The sequence below is a fragment of the Streptopelia decaocto genome (genome assembly GCF_964273445.1).
Source record: "Streptopelia decaocto genome assembly, chromosome: 6".
NCBI lineage: Eukaryota > Metazoa > Chordata > Aves > Columbiformes > Columbidae > Streptopelia > Streptopelia decaocto.
This window is the reverse complement of record NC_138660.1, coordinates 29,798,958-29,815,842: the sequence shown is the minus strand read 5'-3', so window position 1 is coordinate 29,815,842 and position 16,885 is coordinate 29,798,958. Positions and strand designations below refer to the sequence as shown.

At 42.1% G+C, this 16,885-nt stretch overlaps 1 protein-coding gene across 7 annotated transcripts in view; it reads right to left on the bottom strand.

Moving 5' to 3' along the window:
* ANKRD44 (ankyrin repeat domain 44) overlaps nt 1-16,885 on the bottom strand; it is a 94,865-nt gene that overhangs the window by 43,556 nt on the left and 34,424 nt on the right. For all 7 annotated transcript variants that reach the window (XR_014184327.1, XR_014184328.1, XM_082055641.1 and 4 more), the window contains exons 2-4: nt 7,055-7,138; nt 1,603-1,681; nt 952-1,022 (exon numbers count right to left, since the gene is read on the bottom strand). Coding sequence is in view for 5 of the 7 variants with exons in the window: in XM_082055640.1 (XP_081911766.1) it covers nt 952-1,022; nt 1,603-1,681; nt 7,055-7,138 (234 nt within the window). In the remaining 2 variants the exon portion in view is untranslated. The remainder of the gene's footprint in view (nt 1-951; nt 1,023-1,602; nt 1,682-7,054; nt 7,139-16,885) is intronic.

Genomic DNA, 16,885 nt, shown 5'->3' with positions numbered 1-16,885 from the left:
ACAATGCCGGAGTTCAGAGGCGAGCCCAGGATTCCAGCCTGCAGGCTTGGCAAGCGCTTGGGGCTGTTACAGAGTTGATTCCAGCCGTCAGTCCCTGGAGAACAGCCACCCTCTGTCCCTTTCCCAGCTCCTCCCCTCCAACCCAGCAGCCAGTTTGGTCTGCAGTTGGGCTCGCTGTTAACCAAGTATTTGGAGGACAAAAGTACACGGGGAGCGCCAAAATGGAAAGCCAAGAATCATCATGCAGTTGAAAACACAGTCATGCCTAAGCTGCACTCCCTATATTTAGTGCTGCTCCTTCTTGAGACAGCAGCAGAACAACAACATGATGCCAGAAGATTTCTAGTTGTCAAGTAGAAGAAATATGGGCTAACCCTCCCTTTTTGCATGAATCAAATGCCTTTACAAGAATACCTAATGGATGCCTTTAAATGCAATTAACCACACCAAACTATGTGGTAATACGTGTTGGATCACATACACATCCACTCCCCTCTGGCACACGCACAGCGTGCACCCATCCGTGTGGATTTATTCCTCTTTATTTCACCATTCGAAGATTATGTGGCCACTGTAGACTCCATGTGGATTTATTCCTCTTTATTTCACCATTTGAAGATGATGTGGCCACTGTAGACTCCATGTGGATTTATTCCTCTCTATTACACCATTTGAAGATGATGTGGCCACCGTAGACCACTGTGGACTATATCCCACCTCAGCCCTGGTCACCCAAGTACTTACTCTGATAACATAAAGCATTCCACAAGGCAAAGATCAACCACATTAAGGCTCAAAAGCAGCTATAACGAACTTGTAAATCTCGCATTCAGCTGCAATGCTAAAGGCCCAGCTAACAGAAAACGCTTTGCCTCTTTGTGTCTCAACGGTTAGCTTTTTCCCCCAGCACGTAGGTTACGTGCAAAAGCAGAGTCATCAGACCTTACTCACTTCACTTCTTGAGGCAACCGCTCGATGGAGAGGAGTCAGCCACATGTTGTCCTTGGCATTAACACGAGCCCCTGCAAGGAAACAGCCGGGGTTACAGCCATGCCGTGGGTGCAACACCGAAAATCTTGCCCAACTGTTTCCTGAAAACAAGAGCTGTGGTATGTGGTACCCTCAGTGCTCCCCTCGACTCTCCTGGCACCCTTTTCACCCCGGAGATGCATCTCCAGATCCCCGATAGGAGCTGAAGCATGACTGAATTCATTCAGACTCATCAACAACTCTTTTGCTCTTTTCCATAATATTTTTTTCTGAACAGGAGTTCTTCACTTGTACTCCAGGATGTGAGCCCACATTTCAAATAGGTACTTCAGCAAGTTTTTGAATCCACAAATATTGTAAGTTTGAATGCTTTAGAAGTTTTTTAAAACTAGTTGCTTTGTTTATCAATTCCACTCAGTCAAAGTGCATGTTTTATACCTGTATCACCGAATTTAAATATATTTTCTATGCACGCAATAACTGCAAACAGCTCTATGAAACTCAGAAATGAGCACTGCCCAAAGCTCATTTATATGTGCTTTTCTGGGTATTCCTTAGAGCTCTACAATTAGGTAATTTACTAGCTAATAACAGTGAGGGACAGTACCTTACCTGACAAAATGAGAAGCTCAATGATGTCTGCATCCCCCAGGAATGATGCAACGTGAAGAGGAGTCCGTTTCTCGGCATCCTACAAAACCATATCGTCCAGTTATAAGTCATGGTCCATAACTGCAAGCGTTAGTGTTAGAGAGAAATGGATTTGTATATAGCATTGACTTTTCTATTTTAAGTATTGCAACGACATCATTCACGTGCTTCTGGACATCAGACTTTGTAATGCAGTTTGCATTAACAATATAACACCAGACTCCGCAGCAGAATATCTCTGGAGAATGGTTTAGAACTCCACACAAGGACGAGATGCAGTCCCCTTAGTCTACAAAGGTTCCTGCACACCATTTAGCCTGGTTGCCTACAGCAGCCCAAAACGGGTTTGCACACCCATTTGTACAAATAAAGAAATTTGTACAAAGAAATTTGTACAAATCAAGAAAATATTACCAGTCAGGTCTGTGCCTTTATAACTAGAAGAATTGCTAATAATCATATATACAACTTCCAAAATACATCTACTTTTATTTGATTCCTGTAATTTGAAGCCTCAGGGAGTCACATTTTCAAGATTTTATGTTTTAACTTCAAAGGCTGTAAATACAGTGTTTACCAAAAAAACCCTTTATTTTATTGCTTTATTCAGATGATTCCAGAATATAGGCCTTTAAAAGAAACTTCTAAACATTGTAATATGGGCAACAAAAAATCACACAAGAACCGCTAATACCGCTAATCGTGCTATTTGACCCGTTTCCAGTCCTAAAAGTATTGCACTTTGGTTTCTTAACCACTAATACAGAAGAAGTTCTAAAAGTCTTATCAATCAAACTTATCACATTATAACCCACCAGCATTAAATCCTGTAAGCTGGTAACGGGTTCAAATGATACCAACACAGAAACCCCACTGGTATTTACACTCTCCCCCAAAACATCTCTCTGAGCCTGTAAAGTAAAATCTCACTTTGAACATGCCCAAGAGGTCATCGGCCACAAGCTGGTTTGGACTGTCCTCAAAGTACGTTGTACATGTGGGCAAATCAGTGCAGCACAACCATTTGTCATGGGAATGCTGAAAACCTTTCCAGCACTGTGAGCCACTGGCCACCAGAAGAAGTTACGTTAAATTTTTATGTTTGTATGGGTTTTTTCAAACATATGTGGTCCGTGTAGTCCTCAGATTCTGCTTCAGCAGGTTGTGATCTTATGGACTGGGCGCGCATGCAAAAAACACTCAAAATACAGATGACGTGACACTCTGGTTGTCACAGTCAGAGGGAAAGATACCTTACAGAAGCGATATTAAGCAGTGTCTATCCAGGAATCAAAATCACAAACTACGTTCTCTCATATGCTCAGACACAATCCACCACAGACTTGTTTTTACAGGCTACATGAGTGCACGCAGGACCTTTCCTAAATACTGCTTCGTATTACTTATCCATGGCAAAAATTTGCTAAGACTGATCGAACATTTGTACAAAAATAGAATAAGTCTTATTTATATTTGTAGCTTGTTTGTTTTAATGCACGAACCTCTCTTTAGCACAATGTAGCACTTGTAATAGCTATCATACCTGTCAGTGATCAATTCTGTGGCAGGTTTTTGCAACACAGCCAAGCTTGGCAACAGAGCAGAGTATTCTGAAGTTGAATGGTAACGATACAAGGCCAAGCAATATTTTCTATCAAGGAACCGAGGCTATCCAGCGCTTTAGTGATTAATGGCAAAAAGGTAACTAGAAATAACATTGGCCCATCAGACCTGCTTCAAGTGCGGTTCTCAGAGGAACAAAAGGTCAGTGGAGACAGCAGATAACCTAAACAATGGCTAGAAAACCACGCTGAGAGATTAACACTCTATTAGTGACTTATAGTCCACAGAAGAGATGATGTTGTATGGTAACATTATCCGGACGTATGAAAAAAAAAGTACAGATAAAGGAAATTAAGAATTTAACACTCAGCAAGCAAAACTCTCAACACGTGCTTAAACTCTTCAAGTGATCACAGTGACACTGATAAGGCCCTTCGCAGGCTTAAAGTTAGGCTAGTCCTTAAGTGCTTTATTGGATCAGAGCCTTAGAGTACAGGAAGATTAGCAGAACAGCAGCTCAGATAAATCATATCAGCATATGTAAGATATACAGGCACATTAAGAAAAACGCCAATAGTTCCTCCTCAACACACCCTACATCTCAAAGGAGGTAATGGACTTGAACTTTTATATCAACCGCAGCTGTTCAGATCAGAACTAACACTGTTGTTACACATCTGAGTACACCCTATTTAAATAGCACAAAGTCGCTGGTACCATTAAAAAATAAAAAATGTTTTTTTTAAAAAAAATCAGACATCCAGATACAACTTGACTTCAGGTAAATTAAACATTGGGTTAAGAACTACTGAAGAGGCTAAAAACAAATGAGCAGCTACTCTTTGGGTTAGTTACAACTGTTCAGAGCCAAAAAGCCAATGGTGTACAAAGAAAATCTCTGCCACTTTACGATTTCCTCCGTCTCCCAGATTCTCTTATTAAAGCCTGTAATTCACCGAGGAAATGGAAAAGCTTAACCGCGAGCACCAGCTGGGAGGTGACAGTCAAGCTGTGTAACTTACGCCTCGTGCTCTTTCTTCTGCTATTACCAAGCACAGAAATTCCCGTCTGAAAACGCAGCTCCTGGTTCCAGCTCCTCTCATCCCCACGGGCTTCAGTTTAGCCTCACAAAGATTTTTTCTGGACTGAGCCTTTAATTGCCAAGTGGCCAGGAAGCGGCAGAGAACAATACTTTGATCTTCTAGAGACAAGAAAAATCATCTTTCCTCTGCCTCACCCCGTCTAACACTTTGGTTCCATGGGGCTGGCAGGAGATTTCACGCTAGAGAAAGAGAACTTTTCAAATGAATTACTAATCCTAGATTGAGACTGTAGGAACTGTTACCCTAATTAATGGAAATGTAGCAGCAAGTTTCCAATGCAAGGCTCAAAAGACAGACTTCAATAACTCCTCCATTTTCATGGATGCACATTTAGAAAATTCAGGTATTTCAGGCTGACATTGCTGCCTTAGAAGAAAATAAAGCAGCTACAGCCAAATCCTCCTTTTAATAGCCTATACATCCTTACTGTATCAAATATTTTGAGGACATTGATAACATGAGTCACCAGCATAAATATATATAACTTAGTACCCACTAGTATACCAGCATGTTGTACAAAGGAACTCAGAACATTTCAGACCCTCAGGGAACTCCAGCAGAATCTTCTTCACAGTTCAAATCCCTTCTTTATAAAATATAAAATATTATATTTCTTTTCTAAAAGAAAAAAAAATATTTATTCTAAATGGAAGTCATGCTGGTTACCTTGCATTGCATCAATGCAATTTCATATTAAATTTCCTTACACAACAGAAATGTTCACAATTTCCTTCTGTAGGAAAAAAAATCTCAGTCGTTTCCCGCTTAAATTAACATCATATCAAATAGCACTTTAGAGGCTAAATCCCCACTGAAAACGCAGCTATTACCTAGCACTAAACTGTCATATGGTGTCAAAGCAGAAGCTTCAGAGTTCCTGACTAAATCCTCCAGAAGCCTTTCCAGACCTCTAAGCCAAACAGCCACAGCATTTTGTCTTAGGAAATATGAATATACATCCCTAATTTTGCTTAGTTTCTCCATGTGCTTTATTTTGTTTCCCTGTCCTACCTATATCTGAACTATCCCAATATGAATGCAGCTAACTAAAGCCATCGACAAAGGACAAATCACCGCCAAACACTGTCAGAGTTTCCTCTCACGTGAGCACTAGACAAACATTAACATGGAAGTAATTAAAAACACCCTTAAAATAGAACCGTAAGGACGCGGTGCAAACTGCCAGCTCACAGCACAAGGATGGAAACACTATCTTTTGATCGTTCTTTTAGTGCCATTTTAAGCATTTGCCACTTGCCTGCAATCACTATCCAGAGCAGAATCTTCGGAATTCACGTTGACCGGTATTTTTCTAATTACTCCAAAGAACAGAATAACAAAATTCCAGAATGTCAGGGGTTGGAAGGGACCTGGAAAGCTCATCCAGTGCAATCCCCCCATGGAGCAGGAACACCCAGATGAGGTTACACAGGAAGGTGTCCAGGTGGGTTTGAATGTCTCAGCTTTGGGTTTTGCTCTTGACAAAACAGCTGTTCAGGCAAAGCATCCATGGGTGGACTTTTACCATCCTAAATGGGATTCTGGGCAAGACCATTCAAGTTCAATGACCTTTCCTATTAAGTACTATGGTACTCATCTATAAAACACATATTTCTTCATTTAATGTCACACTTGACAGTTGAGAACATCTCCCTAGCAACCACCACTACCACACTTGCGGCCAAAGGATATAAAAACATTTGAGAAACCTACAATAACAACCTTGTACAGGAAATGCTATTTTGAAAAAAAAAAAACAAGAAGAAGAAACAGAGAGGAAATTTTAGAACTATCTTGTTCATCTGGGTTTAGGGGTTTTTGGTTGGTTGCTTTGGGGTTTTTGCTTTGTTTTTGTTTTTTAAGACCATCAGGGAAAACAAGGAGGAAACTCAAGGGAGATGTAAGATCAGTTCTGCAGTTCCTTTGTGCAGCTCTGAACCAGAGCCAAGATTCCACCAGACAAACTGCTGGAGTTGGCCATGAATTAACCGCTGGCTTTATGTCAGAGAAAGACCCGAAGAAAAGGCAGGCTGGTTCAAAAGCCCAGGAAACACCTGGAAATCACCATTCTGCTTCTGCTTTATATTCTCACCGCTTTCAGAGGGCACAGATGGTGGTCAGGACCAGCAGGGTTCATTTCTAACAGTACGGATCTAAGTTAAAAATCAAAGAGGGGAAAACAAAAACCCAACTTCTGCAAAAAGACCAAATTCAAATGGAGAAGTTTTTATTTTTCCACTGCCAAAACTACTTAACTACTACTTGTTTACAGCTGCTTACCATTGTTCTGGCTCGAATAAGCCAATTTGCAGAACAGTAATTCCTTTGCGGGCAAATCATGGCCAAGATACTGCTTCCTTACTCTCTCTGCTGGGACCTATAGTGACGCTTTATTTCAAATACAGTCAAATGCTGAATAACAGCTCCTGATCTGCAAAGACTCTTCATAAAAGCAAAGTCTACAGAGAATAAAACTATGCAGCTTTCAGCTGTTTTCATTCATTTTCTCAGTAAGAGAGAAAACAATGTCCCTGACTGACCTGCACATTTAGAATGATTACCATACCCTTTGAAAATGTAAAGTCACCTCCTGGAGATAATTATATTTCAGACCACTTCCACCGAAGCCCCAAATCTCTAACTTCCAAATCATTTCCATTCTGTTAGGTGTTAATTACTAAAGACGTGATTAATACTGTCATTGCAACAGTTCCTAAGCATGGTGCTTATATATTTCAGGCACATACCAAGGCGTTGACATCCTCAGTTTTGTAGATCAACATCCGTATCTCTTCTGGATCGCCGCTGAAAATCGCTTGGACCAGTGGTGGCTGGAAAAAACAAACACAGAAGCAGCAGCATTACAGGTTTGTCTGTTTTCTTTTTAAAAGGAGAGCATATTATTTCTGCTGATGTTTATTAATGCTGCCCATAGACATTGTATGACCCCAGTAACCAATCACCAAGAGTATCTCATCAGTAAGAACTATCAGTTTGCTTGAGGATAAACTGAAATTACGAGTATGTTTGGACATATAATGAGCGTGTGTGTGCACAAACAGGGACCCCCATTAGAATGGCAACTTTTGTCAACAACACACAATTAGCCCAGATGTTCCCCTTAGCATGTAAGGGGAAAACTAATTACATCAGATATTGCTGCGTGCTTGCTGTTGGCACAGATTAATGGTCACGCAACACACATTTAGAAACAGGACGTCACGCAGATAACGAATTTCTGGGCAATAAACATCTTGTATCTTTTTACTGAATAAGTATGCAGTGAGCGCAGTTAATTTTAACCACCCAAGAAGCAAAATAATTATCTTATTGTTTCAAGTCTGTTATTATGCTATTATGAATCAGAATGCATAAATAAATAATCAGGCACATGAGAGAAACAATCTGCCCTGCTCATTGCAGAATTTAAAATAACGCTGCAGAATGGAAGCATGCGTGACTACTTAAGCACGTAAAACCCCATCAGTTCTTAAGACTCTGCACAATTTTAGTGTCTTGTAAACGGATTATCTCAAAATTCACAAACAAGCTGGAAGAACAGAAGAAATACCATTTTGCCCCAAGCTTTTCCCTGCAAAATTCATCATATTCAAAGGTGGAAAATACATTTCTAAGTTGATGGTGTCTATTTTAAGACATATTAATCCCTTGTGTCCTTGAGAAAGAGTCACGCTGGAATTTCATTCTTGCCGCTCCTCCGATGGAAAAAGGAGAAAAGCAGCACCTTTTATCACAACTCTCTGAAGTCTTACATATTATAGAGGATGTTCGGAAAAAGAAAATTAAAGCATTTCACCTGAACTATTTTGCATGTTTCCTTCCCATCCCATGGCAGAACGGCCACAGATGATTCCCCACCAGACAATGCGAACGCCAAACCTCAGTCTGCTCCCTTCTACCAAACTCAAATCAGAATTTACCTGAGGCTGAGGTGGTCTCATTTCTCCACTCTTCTCTTGTTTAAAGTGATTCTCTAACCTTATACATGCTAATAAAAATCAGCATTTCATAGACTTAGCACAAACCTAACACAAGCAGCTAGGAAGAACTAGTGAATGAATGAAATTAGAATGCTCACACCAAAATATTTCCATTTGACGTACATTTATCATAGTATTTAAATAACGAAATACATGGGAAAGCAAAGAACTCCCCAGTTTCAAGCTGAATGGCAACAAAACCCCATGGCCAAGCAACAAACACCCGGATAAGTCTCTGAATAAACTTGCAGGCACAGCCAGCACCCAACTAAATGTAGCAGCTGGGCTCTGGGGGTGAGATTTCAGCGGCACCATCACAAGAGAAGAACCCAAAAGAACTTCAAATCTATTGGATTTTTACAAGTAATTACAGGTGATGTTTTTCTTTTAATAGGGAGAGAGTAAAGTACTGCGCACCGTTACATTTTTTAAAAGAGGGAAGTCTACAATGAGGCAGTTTGACCCTTCTTCCCTCTGCCTGAAATCTGAATGAGACACCTGGTTTTACAGGAAATGCTTGACCTTTTTAATTAGCACCAGCTGCTTAACACAGAAAGCAGATTGAGCACAACACCGTGCCCTTTAGACCTGTAAGACATACAAGATCCTCATCTCAATTTTTGTCCACCATGCCCCAGTCATATCTACATGCAGTAGATATCAAAACTCGGTATTTATCGCACCTCTGAAGCAGGTTCTGAGTCTCCCACTGCTGATGTACATAACCTTTGCTGACAGGAGATAGCTGCCATACACCCCTTTGCAACGGCCTTAGTCCTTCCGACCCTTTTGCCACGAGATTTACTTTTTATAGCTCAATTACAATAGAATCTATCACTGCTAATTGTAACAGCAAGAGACAGAGATAATGGAGAACGATCAGTGTCTGTGAACTGGAAAAAACAGACAGATCTTCAGTGATAACCACGTTCATGCATTAATGACTTCAACTTTAAATAACTTTTATATTTTTAAATTCCTGAAGGGCAGATAATGACATTGCCTAATTATCAAAGATGGATACAGCGTATTTTTTGAAATAATTTATAAAAGCTGTGACAGCATCATTAATAGGTTATTTCATTAAGGGAAATATTTTGCTTTAAAATTCTTCGAATTCAGAAGTTGTTGAACACTCGGAATGAAGGGGGAAAAAAAGCAAGCACACTATGCGATACACACTTGCATTTCAAGTGAGAAAGAAAACCATAAGCAAAATGAAAACTATGCAGAGAAACAGTATTACAACATACCAAGAAACAACTGCTCAAACTTTAACGCGGCGTTTATTTAGTCAAGCCTTCACTATACTTAAAAAGGAAAATATTCAGCATTCATTCTGCTCGTGCAATGCTGGGCCAAGCCCGGTATTTCTGTTCACACCATTTCTGATATGCCATTCCGGACGGTGCAAAACAAGCCTCTCGGCAAACCTATTTCTGGCTCTCAGCTTGACTCCAGATTCTGGCTGCCTCCCATTTTTCATTACGACGCTCATCAACGGCCCCAAGAATTGCTTATGTTTCCAGGTGAATCAAAGGTTACATCCTCCCATTCCTGGAATCCTGAAATTCCTTCTCACACCATACGTGCTCTGAATGGCCTATGTTTTGTTCGACTTATCAGTTAAAGGCACCGAAATAACTCATGGCGTGTTAAATTTAGATCACTTCTAAAAAGGAAAAGAGTTAAGCATGTTTAATTCCGCTTACCCCGTGTCCTTTCCTTCATTCTCATTGCTGTACACTGATCTGGGTTTTAGTTTTGGCCTTTGGGATTTTGGGGGGGTATGTGGGGTTTTTAAGTGCTGGCAGATCGTATCAGAAAATTAGTTAATACTGTCTTGAAGTTACATTAGTCAAGTGGAGACAAAGACTCAGCATGCTGCAGACTACTTAAAATAAGAAAGCATTTTTTAAAGGAAACAACAATAAACATCATAGCATAACATCTGTGATATTCACCAGCATTTGTTACCAATTTTAATGGAGAAAAGTCTGTTGCAGACAGCACAATAAAATTTGTTGGAATCTCTCCAAAGATTGAGGATAATCGATCTAATGGTATCCTGAATTTATTTTGTCTTCTTGAATTTGTTCCTTAGAAGTTTCTTGGGGGTTTATCTTGATACAAAGTGTGTGTTGCATAATATCTCACAACAGACATTTCAACAACAATGTTAAATAACAGCTCGGGATTGTAATGGCACTACCAAAAAAGATCCAATTCTTCTTATACATTTCCAGCAGAGAGTGCTGCCACTAATCCATTTGTCACATCAATATTTTCTTCTTGTTACGTCAACATTTTGACTCCCAGAGCTTTTGTCCTTTCTTTATATTTCTTCACCCCTCCTCCATAACCCATCTACCTTCTGGGTCGGAGCAGGGAGGAAGGCCTGGCACCAAGGTGGTGTTTCTGACCAAAAGGACAGCAGAAAGTCCCATCTCCGAGGGCATAAATTCCAGCTGGTGTAAATTATTTTATGTGAGGTGTTGTGCCATGTTACACCACCTGCTTTCCGAAGAGCCCTGTGCTTTCTGCCCAGCAGCACAAGATTACGAACCTCACGAGAAATAAAATGTCTGGCAGTACAGCATAGCAATGGTGACCCTGGTGGCAGGCCTGCTCCTCACTAGAGGGTTAAGAATGAAGCTGTTAGGGGAGAGGATCACTTCAAAAACGTTCACAGTATCACAGTATGTTTGGGATTGGAAAGGACCTCAGAAGATCACCCAGTCCAATCCACCTGCCAGAGCAGGAACACCCAGATGAGGTCACACAGGAACATGTCCAGGCGGGTTTTGAATGTCTCCAGGGAAGGAGACTCCACAACCCCCCTGGGCAGCCTGTTCCAGTGCTCCATCACCCTCAATGAGAAGAAGTTTCTTCTCAAATTTAAGTGGAACCTCTTGTGTTCCAGCTTGATCCCATTACCCCTTGTCCTATTATTGTTTGCCACCGAGAAGAGCCTGGCTCCATCCTCGTGGCACTCACCTTTTATATACTTATAGACATTAATAAGGTCCCCCCTTAGTCTCCTCTTCTCCAAACTAAAGAGCCCCAGCTCCCTCAGCCTTTCCTCACACGGGAGATGCTCCACTCCCTTCAACATCTTTGTTGCCCTACGCTGGACTCTCTCCAGCAGTTCCCTGTCCTGCTGGAACTGAGGGGCCCAGAACTGGACACAATACTCCAGATGGGATCTCCCCAGGGCAGAGTAGAGGGGAAGGAGAACCTCTCTCGATCTACTAACCACCCCCCTTCTAACCCACCCCAGGTACCATTGGCCTTCCTGGCCACAAGGGCCCAGTGCTGGCTCATGGTCACCCTGCTGTCCCCAGGACCCCCAGGTCCCTTTCCCCTACGCTGCTCTCTAATAGGTCATTCCCCAACTTATACTGGAACCTGGGGTTGTTCCTGCCCAGATGCAGGACTCTACACTTGCCCTTGTTACATTTCATCAGGTTATTCCCCACCCAACTCTCCAGCCTGTCCAGGTCTCTGATGGCAGCACAGCCTCTGGCATGTCAGCCACTCCTCCCAGCTTGGTGTCATCAGCAAACTTGCTGACAGTCACTCAATTCCCTCGTCTAAATCGTTAATGAATTTATTGAATAATACAGGCCCCAGTACTGCCCCCTGAGGCACTGCACTAGATACTGGCCTCAAACTGGACTCTGCCCCATTGACCACGACTCTCTGGCTTCTCTCCTTAAGCCGGTTTGCAACCCACCTCACTACTCTATTGTTCAGACCACACCTCCTCAACTTAGCAAGTAAGATGCTATGGGAGACTGTGTCAAACGCTTTGCTGAAGTCAAGGCAGATCACATCCACTGCTCTGCCACACCAAAAGCTTTATTTCCTGCTCACTTGTACTGCAATGAAATCAAACACATTTCACAGAGTCACAGACTGCTTGGGGTTGAAGGGACCTCTGGAGATCCCCCAGTCCAACCCACCTGCTAATGCAGGGTCACCAGAGTAGATCACACAGGATCACGTCCAGGCGGGTTTGAAAATGTCTCCAGAGCAGGAGACTCCACACCCGCTCTGGGCAGCCTGGGCCAGGCTCTGGCACCTCCCAGCAAACAAGTTTCTCCTCATGTTCAGATGGAGCCTCCTGTGTTTCAGTCTGTGCCTGTTGCCCCTCACCCTGTTGTTGGGCACCACGGAAGTCTGGTCCATCCTCTGACACCCACCCTGAGATATTTATAAACACTGATCAGATTCCTCTCAGCTTCTCCAGCGGAACAGCCCCAGCTCTCTCAGTCTCCCCTCACAAGAAAGGTGCTCTAGGCCCCTCATCATGTTCATAGCTGCTGGACTCCCTCCAGTAATTCCTCATCCTTCAAGCACACCAGCAATTTTTTGAATTTTTCTTTAATTTGGCCAATTTCAATCATATTTGAGAAAAAAAACAAGGTGATAAAAGCAATTCTATGTGCACGAGAATGCTCTGGGAGCAAGCAGGTTGCTGCTGGCTGTGTTCAGGGGCCCATGTTCTCTGGAGGCCACGGACATCCCGCCTTCCCCCACCTACCAGCAGCAACTGAGGAGAAACGGAAATGTTGCAAGTTTATCTTCCTTCAGTTTATGAAACCATGTCTTAACCCTCTCTTCCTCACTGAGGTAAGCATGAGCAGGGACCGCTACACACACCGCAGCTGGTTTAAGCAACTTTTACATTTTACTCCCTCGGTGCAGCAGCAAGACCTGCGTTTCATCTCGTGTCCTGAGCAGCCCACCGAGCAACAGCCCAGTGAATCCGTCTGTCCTGCCATCAAGTGCTAGATCTGATTTATGCAGCGTGCATTGCTACTCATTATAAACCCTCACAAAACTCGTTTTTAGAAAATTAATCCTGATTTAGTCAACTATAAAGTGGTGTCTGAGCCTGCAAGATCTTACTCAGTAAGATTAGGACTTCCGCTGGTTAATGGTGTCTGGTTTATATTAATGTACACACAAAGAATGCAGCTATGAGAGTGCCTTAATAAATTTGCAGATACTTCTGAACTACTACACAAGCGACTACAAGGAAGTCGAAGGGCAGGATCAGAATTTATAACCACCTCGACAAGTTACACAAACAACTGGAGGGAGGGAGACGAGGACACTTTTCAGAATGGAGGAGAACACAGCAAGCCCAAGAAATCCAGAGTCGCTTTGTATAAGAAAGAATTTGGAACCACAGTTCACTAACAGAATGTAAGTGAACAATGTTATGAAAGAGGAAGAGACCTTAAAATAGGAATATGGCTTGCAAAACACACAGCAGTCCTTCCATGCTGCTCAGTACTACTTAGGCTACAACTGCAGTGAGGCAATTTGGGTCATCGCTTGACTTGAGGAGCAAAACAGAGCTCTAAAATATGATTTTCAGGGAACATCTAAACAGATTGGAGCTATTCAGCCTACACAAAAGAAAATTTAAAGGGAACATGAGAACAATTTGCAACATGTAAAAGGTTGTTGCTAAAAGAAATCATCTGTTTCCCACACCCAAGTGCTACACAGCTCGAATGGCTGCACGCAAGGAGGACGAGCTTCTGCTCCATTAAAGGCAACGCAAACCAGGACACTGGTTACTGATTTGGCTGAGTTACAGTGAACTGCAGCCCATCATTTCAAAACCAGATCTAGTCCAATGATCACTGAAGGTCGAAGGGATTCTTTTCCACAGGCTTCAGCAAGGCAAGGGATTGAATATACAGAAGAACCAAAACAAAATTCACACCGCGTTTACACAAATCGAAAGCTTAACACAAAAAGGATAAGCTACAGCAGACTGCACTCCCAATAAAAAGCAGGGAACATGCTTTTTCTAGCATTTTGGCTGGGTATTACACCATAAAAGGGACAACTATATAAACAGTTTGGCGCTGGCGCCAGAGAAATTTCTACAGAAATCGGTAAATATATATATATATATTTCCAAAAGTTCAAGGGAAGTCTAGTGCCTTTGGGTAGAAACACACTATCGCATGGCATGACTCCAGCAGACCTTCAGTTTATTATGTTACCGGTGGATCTTGCTCAGGCTCAAGTAACCTGCTCCTGCATTGCACATCACAGCAAAGCCTCAGCACCGCCTGCCTCCTGCTATGCAGCTCATTCCTTCTAGTCTAGTCCAACAAGTCATCCTCCTGTCAGCTCCAGAAAACTCAGAAATTCCCCCAACGTACTGTTTCATACCCAGCAGGTGTCAAATATACCTTAAAAGACATTAAACACTAATGTTTTTGTTTGGTTTGTCTTGGAGGGTCACGGAGCTCACTGTGGTCAGTTATTACTGTTTTCATAAAACAGTAAAATCCTTTGCAGATTTTGGTCTCCTTCGGTAAGCTAGTATAAAACTCAGATTAAAAATGTTTGCCAACTGAGGCTGACGACAGCGTTATTTCCATTAATAGCAGAGTAACTATGTGTTAAACATGCAGATCAGTCCGTAACAGCGTTTCATCTCTCCCTTTGCATTAGGCACGCTGCAGTTGGCACGGGGCTCCGGCTCCACAACCAAAGCAGATGTTTTACCTCTGTTTTGAATCTGGAACAGATTAGCAACATTAGCTTAATTCAATATATCCTGATAATACCCTCATACTCATCATCAACCAAACAAGTGAAAGAAAAAACAGAAATCAAGCTTTGCTGATGAATGCAATGTCAAGTAGCCAGGCCAAAGCAATGAAATGTAAATGTTTTAATCCTAAATTGCAGGTGCCACTTGTAATCCAAACCCCATGTTTTACTTTGCTAGAGAGGCCGCAGTTTATTAAAGATTAAAGGAGGTTTAATTAGACTTGCATAGCCTAACACTTCAGCCTCTCATTTTCTATGAACCGTTCCACTTCAAAAATAAAACCCCCTTACTATTCTGTGTTGTTTTGTCATGCATTACAACCCTGATGCCAAAAGGAATACTTGCAGAAAGGAATACTTTAATGTTAGAAAAAGTGTTATTTTTTCCTGAAGAGAGGTTTTATATGAAAAAACAAATCTGGATCTTGAGTCTCAAAAGACTACAGATCACCATCTCCTCCCCAATCTCCTGTGTAAATATTTCTGTATTAGTCTTGTCAAAATTAGCCCCAAAAATATGCAACCCTACTACAAAACAAAAAGCAACTCACTGCCACTTAATCAGCTTAAACATGTAAGTGCTTATGGTCAAGGCAGTGGCAATGTGCTCTATACTCATATTCACCTGTGCTGTTAAGCGGGCATTATTCTCAACCCCTCTCTAATGACAAGAGCAGAAAAGAGCTGCTGACAGCTTGATATCAACCACCTAATGAGATCAGGAAAGCTGAATTACCATAACCTAGCTAAACAATAAAACCAAAACGAACCAGAGGGCTTCCCAATCCAGTCTGACTTGACTGTTCTTTTATGATTCCTTGGCCGCACCACCATGGATGCCTGTGGTATTAGAGCATTTCCACTTAACAGGGAGCTCTTCAAGTCCTTCTGCCCCTTGGAGAAGAGGGTGTTTGAGGTAGAGCCTGGGGAATGTGTTACCCCAGATGACATTTTCTGAAAGGAGATGTATTTCTGGGATCACGCCATGGGAGATGAGCCCTCTACATCAGCTCAAGAAGGTGGAGGTGTTGACCTTACTCTTTCCCTTCTAAATTCCATGTAAATGCCAACCCAAAGTCTGTGGAGCTGAATTAGTCATCGTCTCCATTCATGTTCATTCATTTACAAGTGACTCAAGTCAAGCATCAGAAGCTGGTGAGATCTGAGAGCACCTAAGCTAGGCTCAGGTTTGCTCTTCGCTTGCTTAACTCTTTTTCAAGGAACTGGTTTGGCAAACCACTGCCCTATTTTGTTGTCTGGTCTCTCCATTCTCAGGCCACCCTGCCACTCTGCTAAACAAAGCAAACCTCTCTGTGTCTCACAGCCTCTTAGCTCTTGTGAAGCTCTCGTCTGCTTTTTATGGTGCTGATTATAATTCAAGATCTGTATTTCTCCTTCTCTGATGTCTTGTTTACACTGGTATTTGTAGCTGACCATTCACTGGCTGCCCAACACTTCCGAAGGGTATGCAGGAAAGCAGAGTTTTCTTGTATCACAGACCTCAGATTTTTCAGGATAAGATAAACAAAATGCATTTAAGGGCCACCTAACCCTGTTTGCATTTAAGTTGATGGCAAAAACTTTCAAACCGTGCCAAGAGACCAAGTACAATGCTTGGTGCTTTGGAAGACCTTCAACTTCAATATATGAAGCTCCACGATCTTTCGGAGGGATGGGAAAAGCTTCAGAGGGGTGGGAAAGTGATAGATAGATAGATAGATAGATAGATAGATAGATAGATAGAAAAGGAAGCATCCTGTTCCCAAAACTCTGCCCAACTGCTTTCACTAAGGATTTTGCATGGGGAAGTATAGGGCTGTTCTGCTTGCAGCCACTTCTTGTGGGCTCCAGATTCCCTTCTCCTCTGGGGTAAGATGAGAAGAACAAAGTATGTAGACCATGGGAACAGACCACATGTTTCTGATTTATATTAACTCCTTTCCCTTGTTCCATGAAACTGTTTGGGTCCTGGGGGCATTTCTCACTTGA